Here is a 17,754-nt window from a genome sequence, read left to right as displayed (position 1 = left end):
ATATATTTATATATATACTCTAGCTAAAAGATATTATACGTAAAATATTCTATATATACTATATATACACTACACTATTTGTACGGCAATTGTATGTCAGGGCGTTATTTTTTGGTGCCTATTGAATGGAAGGGACATAAAATGACATTGAAAGTATTTACTTAGATACTGTAACCTCTCAATATACAAACATATATAAATCATAAATATGTATGCATTATATTATATGATGTTTTCATACGGCACGCACTCAAATGCCTTAAGTTTAATTTTTCTGTAGAGTAATTACCAAATAGTATGTCGTACCTATAATTTGCCAAATATGTTATACAATCGGACAATATATGATTATAAGCAAGCAAGCAGGTTCTTTAAAAATGTTTAAATGGAGATTTTGAACAATGATGTCCCCAACTCAAAAAATAATTTGCTTATACAGTTTTCAATTAGCAAGGCTTAAAGACCATACCTACCATAATATCTCAACCCAGAGAACTGTATGAAAACATCAGATAAAAGCTCATAATAATTAATAAAATTGATTAAACACAATGGTGAGGTGATATTTTTTAATTTTAACACTAAGCTCCCTGATTGATGACCTCCCCTGACATATTCAACAAGAGGAAAGTTTGCTGGGGCTCTCCTGCCATATTATCTGTGAAGGAGCAAAGATAATCATATTAACAGCTATTTAGAATGCAGAAAACTAATGTGGAAGTGGCAGACAAGCACATATATAAACATGTATATATGTATAATTATATGCCCATATGCACGTATATAATATACAGGCAGAATCGATGATGACATGGGCTGTGTCTGTGATTAATAGATGGAGGTCTCAACGAGCAGCATGAGAAGATGTTATGTACAAATGTACATCCATGCATGCGTAAAAACGTACTTGTATGTGAGTATAACTCTTCTACTGTGTCGTCAAATGTGTTATAATTATAATATAGCTAATAATTAAAGCACATAATAAAAACATAAAGCACATCTTCACATATATACTTATACAGGCATGCAGACACACACATTTGCCCATAGAGTAAATGCATAATTGGAAAATGTGCATGGAAATTAAAGATAAACACACATGTAACAATAAGAACTCTGAGAGAGATGCAGCCTAAACAAAGGCATTGCATTGAAAGAGACACCAATGACAACAACAACAAGAAAAAATAGAAGAGGGCAAGAGAAGCGCAAGAGATTGAGCGAATATGAGTTAAAAAGAACGCATGGAAAGTCAAAACTCCAACCCTCATAATAAGTCAACGAATAGAAGACCAGAGCAGGAGGAAAAAGAACAACAAATGAATACAAAAGAAGGAAAACGCTTCAGCGACTTTAGAGTCTTTGCGGCTATTTGTTGCGCTACAAACCTGTTTATTATGGAACAAGCTTGATGCCAACAAAAAAATCATAAGTTTATACAGCTTACTTCTATATGTTATCTGATTTTATGGTATCTATTTCTGATCTTATTTGAACCTTATGGTGCATATCTGCTGCGGTGTAGGGCATCGACACAATAATACAACACTTGCACGCCAGGCATAGCCACAGCCACAGGCACAAAAACAAATGCACGCGAGAGTGCTGCTGGTTGAGCGGCTGCTGCTTCTGCGAGCAGCGGCTACTGCTCTCTTATTAGAGCGTCCCGTCCTCGCACATACGAATACAGACAAGTGCTTATGCTGATGCTGCACTCACTTTCATTAACACAAGTCCCAAAGGCAACGCTAGCAGAATTAAATGCAGCGACTGCGACTGCGACGCTGCCGAGAATGTTGCTGTGCGTTTCTAGACATCCCAAAACATACATACACTAGCACATATACGTACGTATGCAGCTACGTTAATGATTACATATAGACGCGTGTATAAACAAACATTTATGCATACATATGTATATACAAGAACATAGTACATACATAAATGCACTGGCCATTCGTTGCGGCTGGGACGACCAGGCCACACAACCCCAGAAGTTGGAAAACCAAATAAAAATACGACTACAAGGCACGCTGTTTGTGAGTTTTCTGCTTAGCGATAGTCGATTTACGAATGTCCTGTAATTGTTGAATTTGTAAGACCCAACATTTTAAATTTGGTTCAATTAGTCTAATATCATGTGCTGGTCAATTACAAGTCAGCTTCACTATATTTAAGTTACATTAATTTAATTTACTTTAACGAACCGGAAATTTGATATATTATTTGATATGTTACTTGATATTTATCTTAATTTAGTTTTGTTTTAAGAATTTTATTGATATATTTTAAAACCATTAATTGCATAACATATATTTATTTTTTTCCTAATCAAATGAAGGGGATATTTGTTCTCATATAACCAGCCAAAAACGCATTGTAAAGAATGTACAAATAAACGCACATTTTCCAGAGAAGTAGAAAAACTTCCACCCTCAAAGCAGAGCACACAAGCACTGCACACACATGCACACACGAACTTATGTACGTATGTACACACATATTAGCGAACTAATACAAAAAAAGAGAGCTGCGCTGTCACTGTCATTTGTCCATTGCGTCGCTGTGCCGCTGGCGTCTGTGTTTCTGTTTCTCTGTCTCTGGCTCAGTCGCAGTCGCAGTCGCTGCCTGCGCCTGATTGCCGTTGCCTGCCCCAGTGTTTCCGCTTTCTTTCGTTGTAATGTTACTTTTAGTTTGATGTCGGAGCCTCGACGAGCCGGTTGTAAGCGTGACTTTCGTTTAATTCTACTTTATTATTGTTGTTGTTCGACGTCGACGTTGTCGTCGTCGCGCTCGACGCTACCTCGTGTGTGATTGTGTGTGTGTGTATGCGAGTCTACTGGTGTTGTGTGTTTTGTCTCTGTGTGTGTTTAGTTTAAGCGAAATTGAAAGTTGTACATTTTGCTACCCCCAAAAAGCAAAGCGCTGCATACAATCGCGCGCTCATACAAACGTGTGTGTACGCGAGTGAGTGTGTTCCTCGCCACGCCACACCAACCAAAAACCAACCCCCACCAACAAGAGTAGCAACAACAAAAACAACAACAACAACACCAACAGCAGCTACAACAACGAATCCAGCCAAGTAGCACCACCCACTGCTAAAAAGCGCCGCATAGTCATCGTCATCGTCATCGCCCATCGCCTGTTTCTGTTTCTCTAATTCGATCGTATTTCAGTTGCTCAGGCTCGACGCAACGTTTATGTTACAGTTACAGTTGTTGTTAGTGTTGGTTAGTGCAATTTGAAAACAACCAACAAAAAAGCGAAAGTGTTACACAAGCCCCAAAATAAAATAAAGGCCAGGGAGCAATCTCCACAAAAAAAAAACAAAAGGCAGCAATTACACACAGGCACCGCGGCTCCTGCCTGTGTGTATGTGTGTGCGTACGCGTGTGAGTCGCGGCCTGTGCGTGTATGAGTAAATCCCCGTTAACAACATAAAACTGTCATGATGAATTTCTCCGCGTTCGGCGGCCCTTTCTCTGGCATTCATCAGTTTGCTGCTAAATTTGATGCACAAACACCGGGCGCATTTGGTACGCCGCCGGTGAACGCTGCAGCCGCTGCAGCGGGTAGCGATAACCATGTTCAGCGCTATCAGACCAATGGCAATCATTTCAATCAGAATGTGCCCAACGGTAAGTGCATGCACTCATACTTATTGATATACATAACATATACATATATATTATACATATATATAAGACACATGCACATTTCTATATATACACATGCATTTGTGTGCATGTGTGTATACAACATAATCACTAAAAATTTATTTTATTTTTATCGATTTATTTTCGCCTGCTGCTACTGCTGACGCCAGCCGTGGCGTCGCTGGCGACGCGACCGACAGCGTCGTCGACGGCAGCAGTAGCAACAACAGCAACACAAGTAGCGGCAACGATTTGCTTTTCCCTATCCCATCCACTACAATTCGCCGTTTGAGGTCTTATGAACATGTGTAACTAGCACAACATTCATGTTTTGATTTTGAAGAAGAAGAGCACTGAGGATCAACTTGAAGAATATCAAAAGAAAAAATCCAACTACTGCGCATGTATAAGAGCATTAAATGTTTGCATCGGTTTTGGTTTCGCTGTACACAGCATACGACATGCCATTGGTTAGAGCGAGAGAGCGAGTAAACAACAAATCAGCCGCTTAGTGATTCGTTTGCTGTTCACAGAACTAGTTCGTATTGAAAGAAAATGCATTATAGCCATGTTGGCTTAAAAGAGAGTTGCCACCTGTCAAAAACGGGTTTTTACCTAAAAATACCTTTTAATATGTAATATTAGAACTTGAGATTTGTAGTAAAAACTAATTTATTTACATATTTTCTCAATAAACAATTAATCTAGGTTAATTATTAATTTGGTAATGTTATTCAAATGTTTAGATTGTTGTTTATTTAAAATTATATGTATATGTAAAAAATATATATATTTAAAATATATATATTTTATGTATATTTACATACATATATAATATTATAGAATTATATCAGTTTATATCAAAGAATATCAGTATTCAGTATTCTATTTTCAAGCTGAATCTGAGTAGGGCATATCATTTTAGATACAAATTTTGAGAATCGTTAAAATTGTTATCATTCAATTATTCTAAAATGGAAATCTTAATTAATAAAGGACAAATCATCTTCTCTAATATTTGAGCATTTGCAGTGGAGCGAAGCGGGTGCGCCTGTCAACATAACCGAATCTAATGATTTTTGCGTTGTTGTTGTTCCTGTTTTTTCCTTCGCTTGCGCTATGTTTTGAGTCATTACCACCCACCCCCATTTGGCAATGTAAGCGTGCGTGCTTGTGTGTGTGTGTATGTGTGCGCGCCCGCTGCTGCTGCCAGTTTTTCTCGCTTTTGTTGTTTCTGTTGTTGTTGTTTAGCTTCGCTTGAAAATGCAATGAACTCAAATAACTTTTGAATTTGCTGCATTTTACTTTGTATGGTCCCGGGGGTGGGTTTTACTGTTGTTAGCTACTCAACACAAACACTAACATACACACACGCACACACACAATTAAACGGGGGAGTTTGGGCATATGTTTGTGTATGAGTGTGTGCGTGTATGCGTGCGCAGTTTTCAACCCCAACTCCCGTCTGTAAGCGGGCAGCGTCGCTGCCTTTTTAATTGCACTGACTTCCTTTTGGCCAAGCTGCAACACTTTGTGACAGGGTGACTGCCAGCCCAACCCCTAAAATGCAACGCAGCGCAACGCCTTGTACATAAGCAGCTCGCATTGTACTTGCGAATCGTCCAGATAAAGTTTCTATCATCTAGTCTGAAAAGTCAACTGAATCTATACTATATTAGAGAATTTTGGCTTCTTTTACTTAAGTAGCAGAAGTTCAATTAAGTACTCTTATTGTAAACACGTTCAATTGAATCTGTATTTCGTTCATCAGCTTACTACAGGTGGAACATAAATATATTTGTTCATTTCATAGGTAACTGTTCAATAGAGTCTTTATGTGGTTCAACAGGTTGGTTGAGGTTCAATATTGCTCTATTTGAATAATTACCATTTAAGTCGGAAATTGTTTACAAGTTCACAGTTGAGCAGTTCAGCTAGCTATTTTCTTTTGGGTTCAGCGAGTGCCTTTATAAATAAACTTGTAGCTGAATTTTTCTAGGCTAGGTTGAATCTTTATCTCTACCCATCAATGCCACTGCCAACCCTCTGTGGCTACTGCCCAGCCGCTGTTTAAAATAATTATAATTAGTTGCATTCACTTGCACAATTAGTTGCTCATTCTACGCATTTGCTTTCATTTTCAAACGCATTTCGCCCCCAGTTGCAGTGCTTTAAAGAACCTAACACTCAAACCTGAACTCCCCAAACTCGAATTCGAATTCGAATACGAACTCAACCTCAAACACAAAGTCGAACTCTCATATGCGATGCCATTTGCCACTGTTTTCTATAGTTCATTGATCCCAGCTTTTTTAGCTCTACGCATTACATTTCCCATTTCCAGTTTAGCGTTTTATTTTATTTCATTTTGGTTTTTCATTTTCATTTTATTTATTTCTTCTTTTTTTACCTGCAACAACGGGAAAATGTGTCTATGCGTGTGTCTGGCTTGTGTGTGTGAGTTGCTCTTTTATCTATCTACGAGCGAGTGTGTGTGGCTGCAGTTAGCCCATGCAGGTAGACCGCTGTCACCCAGGCCACTACCCGCTCTTCCTCTGCTCATCCAGCTACCACATTTTCTTGTCGCTTATTAGCTAGCTTATCAACTACAACAACAACAAGAGACCAGTTTTTTTTTGGGAGATAGATAAAAGCAGACGATAGCGTTTCTTGTTTTATAAATCAACTGGGATATCGACTCGAATAGCAGACAATATTTGATTTGTTCAATTCGTTTTTATTTGTGCTGATTATCGTAGGCATAAATATATAATATTGTCTTGTTATGAGACACAAATATATTTATGCAAATGAAAGGCAGAAACATTTCACAGATGTTTATAGTTGAAGACTTTATAAATTTATATATATATATATATATATATATATATATATATGTGTCTCATAACAAGACAATATATATATATATATAATATTGAATATGGAGTTTCTTTTAAAGATGTTACTGCTTAGACTATTGTGTGTCCAACTTTGCGAAGCTATACTGTAGTAAAAATATTTAAATTAATTAAAAGATAGAAATTAAATGCTCAGCACATGCATTTTGATTAAGAGAACCTCAACGAATTAAGGTTTAGTATACATATGTTATATTAGATAGATGGTACAGCTGGTTTTCCATTCCCACTTTTCATTCCATTAATAAGGCTCGATAAACGTAAAACTTAAAGCCCAAGGTTTTTATGTCTTTTTGCTGGTTATGTGCCTTTTTTAAAAATCTGATTCTATCTGTTCTGTTCATAGCAAATAATGATTGAAAATTACAGAACTTAATCTTGAAAATCTATCATACTTCTATGCTTAATAAATTATTAGAATTTTTATAAAATGCTCAACTTTATTTAAGTATTAAATATTTCCTTAGTTCCATATTTGTGCAAACTTGTCTTTATGTTTATAAGTTTATCTTGCCAATAGTCCAAATATTATTTCAAACTTTCCTTTAGCTATCCGTATGACAACAGAAGCTTTTATTTGCGCTTAAATTTCTTTCAAGTTCAAGCACCTGATGTAAATATTTGTTTACGTTCTTTTTTTGTGCGCAATTTACATAATTCATCAAACCCTGAGGCAGTTCTTTAGGTGAATATAAAAAATGCAAGGCAAATAAAGGATATTCTTTTGCAAAATAAAAAAAGTTAAAAAAAGCAAGGGGTGTAGAAAAAAAGTAAATAAAAGATATCATTTGTGGCTCATTGATTTTTCCGTATAAACGACGACAAAGCGACGGGGTGGCTAGAGGGATGAGTAGAAAAGTATAGAAAATGCTGAGAGAGTGAGAGTGGGAGAGCGCCAACTAGGGGTTGGGCTGCTGAAAATTAGCCATGTGCTTAGGTTACATTGAATACAAATCTATTAATATGATCATTATAATAACACGATCCGTATGCCGAGCAGGTAATTCTATATGCCATGCAAATGACCAGTCGGGCGAATGTATGTGATAATATTGCGGTTTGTCAAAAGGGTCGCAACCCCCCATAAATTATTTGCACTTATGTACATATTTCTATGTGTACATAACAGAGGATGAGTGCGTGTGTGTAAGTAAGAGAGGGAGTGTGAGTACGAGTGTGAGCGTCTGCTAGCTGAGTTTGCACCCCCACGAGGCAAGCAGCGCCTGGCGCTATGCAACACTAAAAATGCGCGTGCTTATAAGTCTGTCAGACTTTAGGTGTAGATATATGTAAGTACATACAGTGAAAACTCTTTACAGCGGATAAAATAGAATATAAAAATATTATACTTTATGGACTACGTAGTCATTTATTAAGCTGTTAAACCAAAAATTTGATTAAGAAATAAATGAATTCCCATTTGATTCAAAAATCAAAATAAAAGATTAAAAATATGAATTCCACAAAATAGTTCTTGGCGAATTAGTTTGTTATTAGAGCTTTTATATATGCATATACATGCTTACATATATATATATGCATATACATGCTTACATATGTGGAGTTAATATATACGAGCACAATGAGTGTGCATGTAATTGAGTTAGATCCATCCCTTGCCACTGTCTTACCCCCAAAGCCGCTCGAAAAAGCAGGCAAGTGTAAAACAATAAAGCCAAGAGAAGCTTTTTTCTATCGTATAGCAGCTTTAAGGCTTAAAGCTGCCTCTGGCAACGCTGTTGTGGTTTGAGTGGCTTATTGTTGTTGCTGTTGCTGTCGCTGATGACTCAAACTCTGGCGACTGGCGCCGCGTCGCGCTACACACGCCCAAACCCCGAGCAGCGGGCGTTAAAACCCCCAACTCTAATAGGGGTTGCAGTTTTTGCTAACCTCGCACGCTCTCTCACTCTCTTTTCTATTATATATATATGTACATGTATATATGTGTATGTATGTATTATTTTTTTCATATATTTATATATATTGCTGTTGCGCGCGCGCTCTCTCTCGCACACTCTCTCTCACTGCTTTCACTGTGTGTGCCGGCACTATAAACACACTTAAAAGTAGGCACACGGAGCGCAGCCCCATGTTTTCCATTACGTTCCCCAAACCCAGCGAATTCCTTTCCATTTTGTTCCACTTTGGATATACCACTGAAATCTAAGGCAGCCGCCATATTGTGGGTTGGAGAGCGTGCGCCCAATAAACACACTCTCTCATCACACACGCATACATAGAAAAGCGCGCGCGCTCTTTCTCTCATTCTCTCGACACTCACGCTCTTTTCCAGTTGGGCGCGCTCTCACTCTCGCTTGGCCGTGTTTCAGTTTTCACCGACTTTAACTCGTTGCTAGGCAGCAGCAGCAACAACAAGCGGGAGTTGCGTTTGCCGTTTCTCTTACTCATCCGTTCATGTGCTCGTCCTGCCACTGTTTCTGCTGTTGCTGGAGCTGGCGCTGGTGCCGGTGCTGGTGCTGGTACTGGCGCTTGTCGTCGTGTGGCCGATGTGAAAGTGAAGTGAAAAGTGAAATGTTACAACGACAATGCCGGGTACGCTGATGATGGAAAATGGAGCGCATGCTTTCAGCTTTGCTGTATTGTCAGTGGTTCGAAGTAGTCTGTTACACGGTTCCGTACAGGCTTAGCCCAGAATTTCCGTGCGTCTGTCAATTCTGTTTGTATTTTCTGCCTGGTTTCAGTACCCGTTCCATGTTCCATTTCGTTTTTGTTTTGTTGACTTGTATGTGTGTGTGTGCTGTTTTTGTTATTTCTTATTTTGTCATTTTTATGGGCAGTTGGTTTTTTTCTGTTTTTTTCGTTGTCTACATTTCGGGGCATGCTGTTCACTCTGTGCAGTCATTCTGTTTAGTTGATTAATTACTGCTACATAAGTCTTGCATTTGTCTAACAGCTTACATTGTTTATTTCTGGGGCTGGGACAATTTAATTGCTCGGATAATATTTGATTATCTCGGCCTTTTTACTTTACTTATTCGACTTCGCTCTAGCCTGTGAGGACACACTTTGAGATTTTTGGTGCCTAATATCTAAATCGATTTTTCGTGCGTAAGCATTAGCCTCACCCTCAGTATTAGTAGTTTTAAAAGAAAACTTGCACACATGTATGCTTTAATTTTTAGTGTTGACAGCTTTGTTTCAAACAAATGGAATGAAACATTCACATTTCATTGTTTCAATTGGATTTGGAATCACAGCTTTGCAATCTCACTACAAACCGATCTTAAAATCTTGAGTCATAAATCTAAAGATGTGAAAAAAGTAAAATGCTAAATAATTTTAAGACCTTGTTTACATTCTCCCTGATAAAATACGATTTTTGTTATAAAAAACGCTCTGCATCAATCGCAATTTGTACGTTCAAATAAATACAATTTTTCTTTTAGGTATTTTCTGGTTCGTAGAATAAATTTCCGTTAGGCATCTGCTTTGGAAGGATCTCTTTTCGGTGCCTTTTATGGTTCGGTGGTCAATTGTTTCAGCTTAATCCTCCTTTCGGACTACTTTCCTTTATTAGATCCCATTAGCCTGTTTCCTTTATTTGCCCAAGCAAAGCAATTTCTCTTCCTCCCACCACATCCGTCTGCACACATATGACCTGCCTAATTGAGGTTAGCGTATTAAATTCGTTTAACCCAAAAGTGTGCTGCAGTATATTATGAGACTGTGGAAATGTTCACAAAGGGCATTAAAGCATAAGAAATGTGTTGAATTATAATGCAAGGTCACAAGTTAATTTATACGAGGGACTGACATCCATTTGACTCGTACACACAGCTACATCCTCATACATACATACACCCAAAAATAAAAAGGCTCAGCCAGCACCCACACAAGCATTGCTTTTAAATATTTTGGCTCTTTTTTATTATTATTAAATTTGTAACCTTTTTTGTTACTACTTACCCTGCTGCAAACCAAGTTGCATACCCTGCTGCTGTTCTCTACTGTGTCTGCTGTTTTTCGTGTGTCTCACTCACATTTCGTCAGGAAAAAGGAAGCAAATATAAAGAAAAATACTAACAAAAAACCGGGGCAATTGGCAACAGCCAGAAAATATTTATTAATAAAAACGAGCGCCCGGCAAAACGTTGCTACAAAAGGCAATGCCGAAAAATAAGCACACACACGCATACACTGACACATATATGTATATGTGTAGCATACATTTGAGGCGCGTCGGGAGGACCGGCGTTTTCAATTTTAATTTCCTTTTTCCTATGTATGCGTGGCGTGCACGTGTACGTCTCTCTCGCTCTGTGTGGGCGCTAAATTTGGCCTTGGCAGACGGCAACGCGGCGGCGAATAAAGGAGGCAGGCAGACATGCCCACAGTTGCTTAAAAGTAATGGCAACGGCAACGGCTATAGCAACAACAAAAACAACTCACGCATGTCAGCCGTCAGCAGCCAGTGTTGCCAACTACTAACAGAGCGTGAACACATACACACACACACACGCACGTACGCATACGAAAGCAGACAGGCAGTAGCTTGATGTATATGTATGCAAACACAGACACACACACAGTCACACGCACCCACGATGTATAAATCGTGCGGCAGTGGGACATTGTCAGACATCGTGAATAAAAACGAACAGCCGGCACCCGATCCTCGTTCGTGTGTCGCCGCTGCCAGCTGTAGTTGCTGCTGAGCTAGACGCCAGGCCTCGAGTCAGTTGTAGTTAGTCGTTGCTGGAGCTCGCTTGCGGCGACCTCGTATTAAACAAATTTTAACAAATAGCTTGAGTACACATCAAATATACAAAATATATACACAAATATATTGACAAATTTATATATAAACAGATACTTATAAAGTAACAAATTAAGGCTGTGATTCTAGCGCAATTTCGAGCATGTGTAAATATAACCTAACCTCACAATCGAAAAAGATTTTCCTTTTTCCCATCAATTTATCAGTTTCTAATGTTGCTCTTTATCTCTCTCTTTTTCTTATGTTTTACAGTTTCGGCGGCCAACAATATGCAATATGGTCAAAATATATCCATACCATACTCGCAGCCGCAGAGTGATCTAAACTTTTTGAATGCGGCCGCAGCAGCGGATCATAAGGGTAAAATCCATCCAAAAATTGAACGAGACCGGGAAGAAGGTGAGTCGGCGACCCAAGCAGCTGGATGGGGTTTTTATTGTGGCGGGGGCAGAGGGCCTAAAATTGCGGACGAGGGGCCTATATTCTGGGGAGAAGGAAATTTATTTGCTTCACTTTTCCTTCCCCTTTCCTTTCCATTTTTTGTGTTGTTTTCTCTCCTTTTTTTTGGGTTGCTATCTGTTATACGGCCTGAAATTTCAAGGACGCGCATTACTCTTCGTGCGCACCGGCCCCGTCCCGCTGCCCAGCTCTCGGCTCGCATCGGCTCAAATGTTATTTAAAGAAAAAGAAAAAACGAGAAAACTTGAGCCCTGTCTGGATTGAGATTTTGGACCGTTCACGAACTTTTATCTGGCAACAATTTATGAACCCTCTGCGTGTGTGCGTGCATGTGTGTGTATTCCTTATTAGCAACTTTTAAGAAATTGTGTTTACTTGTTGTCGAGCAGAAAGTTTTCGCACTCACATAACAATTTTTCCACGTGGGCGTATTAACTTTAAAAGAGCAGCCTGAAAGCTTGAGCCTTAGCTCCATGCAGCAGTCAAGGGAGGCGGAGCGGGCGCGGGGCTTCGAGTTAATGTTAGAGATGCGCCATGTGAGATGTGTCCTTGACGGCAGTGACTGCAGATGTATGGCAGGGGGGCGGCCAGGGATTTTCAAGAAAATAGAACTCAGCATATTCGCATAGACACACACGTACAACAAGGCCCGCACTCACACCCACACACGAGTTGTGTGTTGCCAAGCCAAAGCTTTTTGTTGTTGGGGTAGGCTTTTTTTGTGGCGCTTCCTTTCCTATTTCATACAGCAGCAAAATTATCCAGGAAGCTATTAGATAATGCATGAACTGCTAGCGTCGTGGTGGGCGTGAACATACTTAGTACAAATATCTGTTGTGCGGGGGTGTGCGTGTGTGTGCGTGCGTGTGTGTGTGTGTGTGTAGGGCAAGCAAATTGGAAGAGAGATGTAGCTCTGCTGGATTTGTGTTCTGGGTGTGTCCATCAGTAGCAGCATCAGAAAACAACTGAGACTTGATAAGCATTCTATCAAGACTATATCGTAGATAAGATACCCTGGTAGATACTCTATTACGATCTGATCTCCATTATAGTTGAAGCTAAATAATCAGTGCTGTAATTGAAGAGATTAGTTTTAGTAAGGTCCTCCCCTATTAACACGCAACCATATCAAGTCTTATTGAGATTGCTCTTATATCAGGAGAGTTTCTTTAGTCTGCTGTATATAGTAGCTGCCTGGTCTCTTTAGTTTAGAATATTCTCAGCCCATCTTTGAGTGACTGTAGAGTTGTTATAGCATGCATATTCATATATGCTAACATCCGTATGTTTTGTTCTTCCACTTTCGTAGTGCTCAACCAGCAAATCTTACAGAATGTCAATCAGTCGTGGCAAACGCTGGCCAATACGGCCAACACGGTCGACTACTCGTCGCATTTGCTATCTGCAACACTGCCAATCTCCATACAGCACTTCCTCAAGTATTCGGAAACAATAAAGAAGGAGTCCACCGGCGATGTGCTGAAGAATGGCACCAACTTGGCCAGTTTGGCACTGGGGGGCGTGGCATTGACGCCCAGCAATAATGGCGCCAATGGCGGCCATCACAATGGGCTGGTGGGCATGGAGCACGGCGGCCACATGACCAACATGACAGATGCGAATGGCTCTGCGTTGGCCAACGGTGGCGCCAGCAACGGCGTCAATGGCAATGCAAATGGTGCGGTCAGCAATGGAGCCGCCGTTTCGAGCAGCGGAGCGGCGGTGGGCACCACGAATGCCGCTGGCGGCACCACCACCACCGGCAAGAAGACCAAAAAGAAGAAACCGCCAAAGGAGAAGAAACCGCGCCCGAAGCCCGGCGAAATACGTGAAACGAAAGCGTTGGACGGCTCCACGCTCTACTGCTGCCCCGAATGCCAGATGGCCTATCCGGACCGCAGCCTGATCGAACAGCACGTCATCTCGCATGCCGTGGAGCGGCGCTTTGTCTGCGATATCTGCAATGCGGCGCTCAAGCGCAAGGATCACTTGACCAGGCACAAGCTGTCCCACATACCGGACAGGCCGCATGTGTGCAATGTAAGTCGAAGCCGGGTCAAATGCCCAACATTTAGCTGATGAGACTAATCTATTGCTACTTCTCGCCCATCCAGATCTGCATGAAGTCCTTCAAGCGCAAGGAGCAGCTCACCTTGCACATTGTCATACACTCGGGTGAGAAGAAGCATGTCTGCATTGAGTGTGGAAAAGGTAATTTCAGCGAGACCACATGAACGTGAATGTCTTAATATAAGAGTGAGAGTTAGCATTCTCTCGAGAGAGCGCAAGCAGAGAGAGTTCTAATACAAACTTTTCTCTCCTCCATCAGGTTTCTATCGCAAGGATCACTTGCGCAAACATACGCGTTCGCATATTGCGCGTCGCGTCAAGTCTGAGGTCTCAGCACAGAATGTGAGTGGCAGTGGAGGCGGTGGCGCTGGCGCCAACAATGCGCAAAATAATACGCTACACGGTTCCTGAGGTTCGTACAAGGACTTTTGGTAAATTCTCAAATACATTTCATGCCACAAATGGCGGCTAAATTGTTGCCAACAGAGCTGCAATCTGTTGGCAACAATTTAGCTGCTTTTGAAATGTGTTAAGAATTTACCGAAAGTCCTGCTGAGCGTCACCCAAATCCAATAACCCTCTCAACAACAACAACAATAACAAGAACATATTGAAAAATGAAAAACAAAAAAGAAAAGTTATACTACAGAATAATATATGCAAGTATTAGTTGAATTTTGTTTACGACACTTTCAGTTCTTTGGCTTTGGTTCTTTCAGTTCACGTTTTCGCACAAACAATTAAGCAAAGCATAGCAATTTAAATGTACAAAAGAATAACAATGAAGGGAGAGCAAAGGTGTATAATTTCGATGTAGCCGTTTTTAATTCGAATATGCGCATAGTTCGCTTTCATTTCTTTATGAGGATCTGTGATCTTTGCTGCATAAACTAAGAAACACAAAAAAATATACAAAAATTAAAGCTTTTAAGTGTAAGCGTATAATTCTTAAAGGAAAACAAATTAATGTGCAATTTTCTTTTTATGCCATTTGGGTTTGAGTTTTCATTTTCTTTTTCTTTTTGTTTATGTTTCGTTTCGTTGCGTTTCGTTATTTTCCAACAACTTAAATAAATGTACCTAGAATAAGTTTCAGAGTTACAAAGAAACAGGAAGAAGAAGGAGTTCATTTGATGCGCATATTAATTAAGTCAAAGTGTGACGGTATATATATATATATCTACATATATATATATATATATATATAATTCTAGTCTTATACTTTATTTGAACAATGTCATGTATTTTTAAGAATTTTTAAACTTAATGTTCAAAGCGAGGCAAACTCTAAACAGTTGAATGCAATACAAACTAGCGTCTTTGCATGCCCAACTTCCAGTCGTCGTTTAAATCAACTAACTATCCATTGAAGAAGATAAATCCGAACTACAATACCCCATATAAGACATATAAGTATACTCTATAGCTATAGCCAACCTCCTCTACCATGCTTACCAAACGAAAAACAAAATACATAACTATTAAAAACAATACCACAAATATATATAAATATATATATATATTTATGTATATATATATATATACATACTATATATATAATCAAAACAAAAACAAAATACCGCTCTAAAAGAATGCAAAATAGACGAAGAAAAAACAACAATAAACAAAACAAAAAACAGCTAACCAAAAACAATAACTGCAATAAAACTCAATAAACAAATATTTTTATATAAATGCAAAAGAAAAAAGGAAAAACTTATACCAAAAAAAAGAGAAGAAGGAAAAGAAATGGATAAAGTATATGATGAATGAAAGGCATAAAACAATAACCGAAATAAAGTGCAAACACTTCGTGCAAGTGAAAAAGTAATTAACTGTTCAAATACATAGCATTTTTTGAGATTAACGAGATTAATGTAAAGATCTAAACAATACCAATATACGTTTTATCATATGATGTATCAGCATATTTACATATAGTTATACGGATTGCTTCAAACGAATATACATTGAAAAGCAAAAAGTAAAAAACAAAAACAAAAGATTATCTAATACCAAATAGTCGTAATGCTTTCGTTTAACATTTCCTTCATTTTCCCATATTTTATAAATATTTCTTTTAAATATCACACAAATGCGTTTTGAGCAACAAGTTTTTTTTTTATTGTAATTTATATGTAACTCTTAGAGATTTTATAAGGACAACTCTGAAATCTATATATGTGATAAAAGAGTGTGCAAAAAATCTTTTAAAACTAATTTGAAGAACCAAACTATCGATCAAATAAGTGTTAAGCATTAAGATCTAAATAATTTCGACACCTTTTGCTTATGTAGCTCTGAGCATTTTGATAGTGACAAGTTTCCAGAAGAGACTAAAAGCGAGAGACGGAAAGAGAAGACAGACGCAAAAAGTATTTTAAATTGTATTCACTTTCTGTTTAAAATATAAGACTATTGCCAATGGAGCTCTCTTATATATTAGTCACATGGTTTCCTTATGGAATCCAATTATATATTCTCTTCCTCTCTCTCGTTCTCTTTAGTACTCTTTAGTAGTACTAACACTCCGTTGCTCTTATAAAAAGTTTGCTTAAAGCTTTTCAAATATGAATTGCCAACTTATAAAAACTCTTATAAAACTTGTTGCTCATCTCAGCATTTGCACATAAATCCCAGTATTTTGTTTAGCTTTTATTTTGTTTGGTTTTCTTATGCATATCCCATTGAATGTAGATTCATACTTTGCGTAGTTATCAATGTTCTAACTATATAACGTATATATATACATATATATATATATACATATATATATATATACATATATATATATATATATATATATATATATATATATATATATATATATATATTTAAAATAATGTGTACGTGATTGAAGAATGCAGCAGCTTAAAGTATATGCAAAGCAAATGGGAAATTCTTCGCAGGAATTTTCTGTTTTCGCGGCTTTGTGCGTTGCTTTGGGAGAATTCAAATACTTGCAGTAAAGTACAAATACTAACTATAAATACAAAAAACGGAAACACAAAACCAGATGAAGAAGAAGCAGCAGCCACACAAACGGCAATTAAGCCAACAACAAGTATTAGCCAAAAGTTACATATAACAAATAGCCAGAGCAATATGCAAAAAAAACAAAACAAACAAAAAACAAGCTTAAGTACAGTTAATACTTTGTAGTATATATATAAATATATATATATATATACATAGCACATTTTGGCTACCACTTACGTTTTCCCCACAACAAATATAAAGAGAAACAAACAAAAGTGTGTCAAGAACTAAAGAAGATCACGTCGCAGAGCCCATCAAGAAATAAGCAACCTTCAAAGCCCACGCAGAACTTATCTAATTCGCAATTGTTTTTGTTCCGTTTAGCATACTCTTGTAAATCACTCACATAAGAAGTTATAAAACAATAAGTTTATAAACGAAAAAAATTGCAATAAATGACAAACAAAGGAAATTAAATCACTCAGGGATGAAGCCTCCAAACAAACAAAAAAAAAACTTAAACTAAATACAAAAAATATAAAGTAAAAATGCAATATTTTAAATAAAACTAAATACGAAAAAAAATGCAAACTAAATTTATAAATAAATGCAAAAAAGGTACATTTTAAAGTTAAAAATATTTTAGTATAAAGCAAAACAAAAAGAAAAAATTAAAAAAAAAAAACAAAAGAAATCTAAAAGATCATTAGACATTTGCACAAATTTTTGGCATTTTATAAAGAATACAAAAATGAGCATAAAACAGCATAGTAAACTTAAACAAAAGCGAAACTGATAAACAAAAAATACAACATATTTTTCCAACTATTAAAAGTTAAAAAAAAGAAAAGAAATCGAAATTGGTTTAGCGAAGGTATAACAGTCAGCAAAAAAGAAAATGAAATAAATTAAATTATTTAATAAAAAA

The 17,754-nt window shown here is 37.8% G+C and overlaps 1 protein-coding gene across 2 annotated transcripts; it reads left to right on the top strand.

Annotated features, from left to right (window-relative positions):
• Positions 1-2,679: 2,679 nt before the first annotated feature.
• LOC111596444 (zinc finger protein with KRAB and SCAN domains 1) lies at positions 2,680-14,794 on the top strand. Of its 2 annotated transcripts, none has more exons than XM_023310667.2 (5): positions 2,680-3,644; positions 11,571-11,717; positions 13,087-13,817; positions 13,892-13,988; positions 14,107-14,793. In XM_023310667.2, exons 1-5 carry the CDS (start codon positions 3,455-3,457, stop codon positions 14,256-14,258), a joined length of 1,317 nt encoding a protein of 438 aa, XP_023166435.1. In that variant the 5' UTR covers positions 2,680-3,454; the 3' UTR covers positions 14,259-14,793. The 2 variants fall into 2 exon arrangements, with proteins under 2 accessions (XP_023166435.1, XP_023166436.1); XM_023310668.2 differs by lacking the exon at positions 2,680-3,644 and adding an exon at positions 11,385-11,464 and having other exon boundaries at positions 14,107-14,794.
• The last annotated feature ends 2,960 nt before the right edge of the window (positions 14,795-17,754 follow it).

This window comes from Drosophila hydei, unplaced genomic scaffold (assembly GCF_003285905.1).
Source record: "Drosophila hydei strain 15085-1641.00,03,60 unplaced genomic scaffold, DhydRS2 tig00000063-arrow-pilon, whole genome shotgun sequence".
Classification (NCBI taxonomy): Eukaryota; Metazoa; Arthropoda; class Insecta; order Diptera; family Drosophilidae; genus Drosophila; species Drosophila hydei.
The sequence above is the reverse complement of the archived record's forward strand: the minus strand, read 5'-3'. Positions and strand labels throughout refer to the sequence as shown.

Coding starts and splice junctions, on each gene's coding strand:
- LOC111596444 (XM_023310667.2), top strand. CDS start 3,455: ATGATGAATTTCTCCGCGTTCGGCGGCCCTTTCTCTGGCATTCATCAG. Junction 3,645..11,570: donor CAATCAGAATGTGCCCAACG/GTAAGTGCATGC, acceptor TATGTTTTACAG/TTTCGGCGGCCAACAATATG. Junction 13,989..14,106: donor CTGCATTGAGTGTGGAAAAG/GTAATTTCAGCG, acceptor CTCCTCCATCAG/GTTTCTATCGCAAGGATCAC.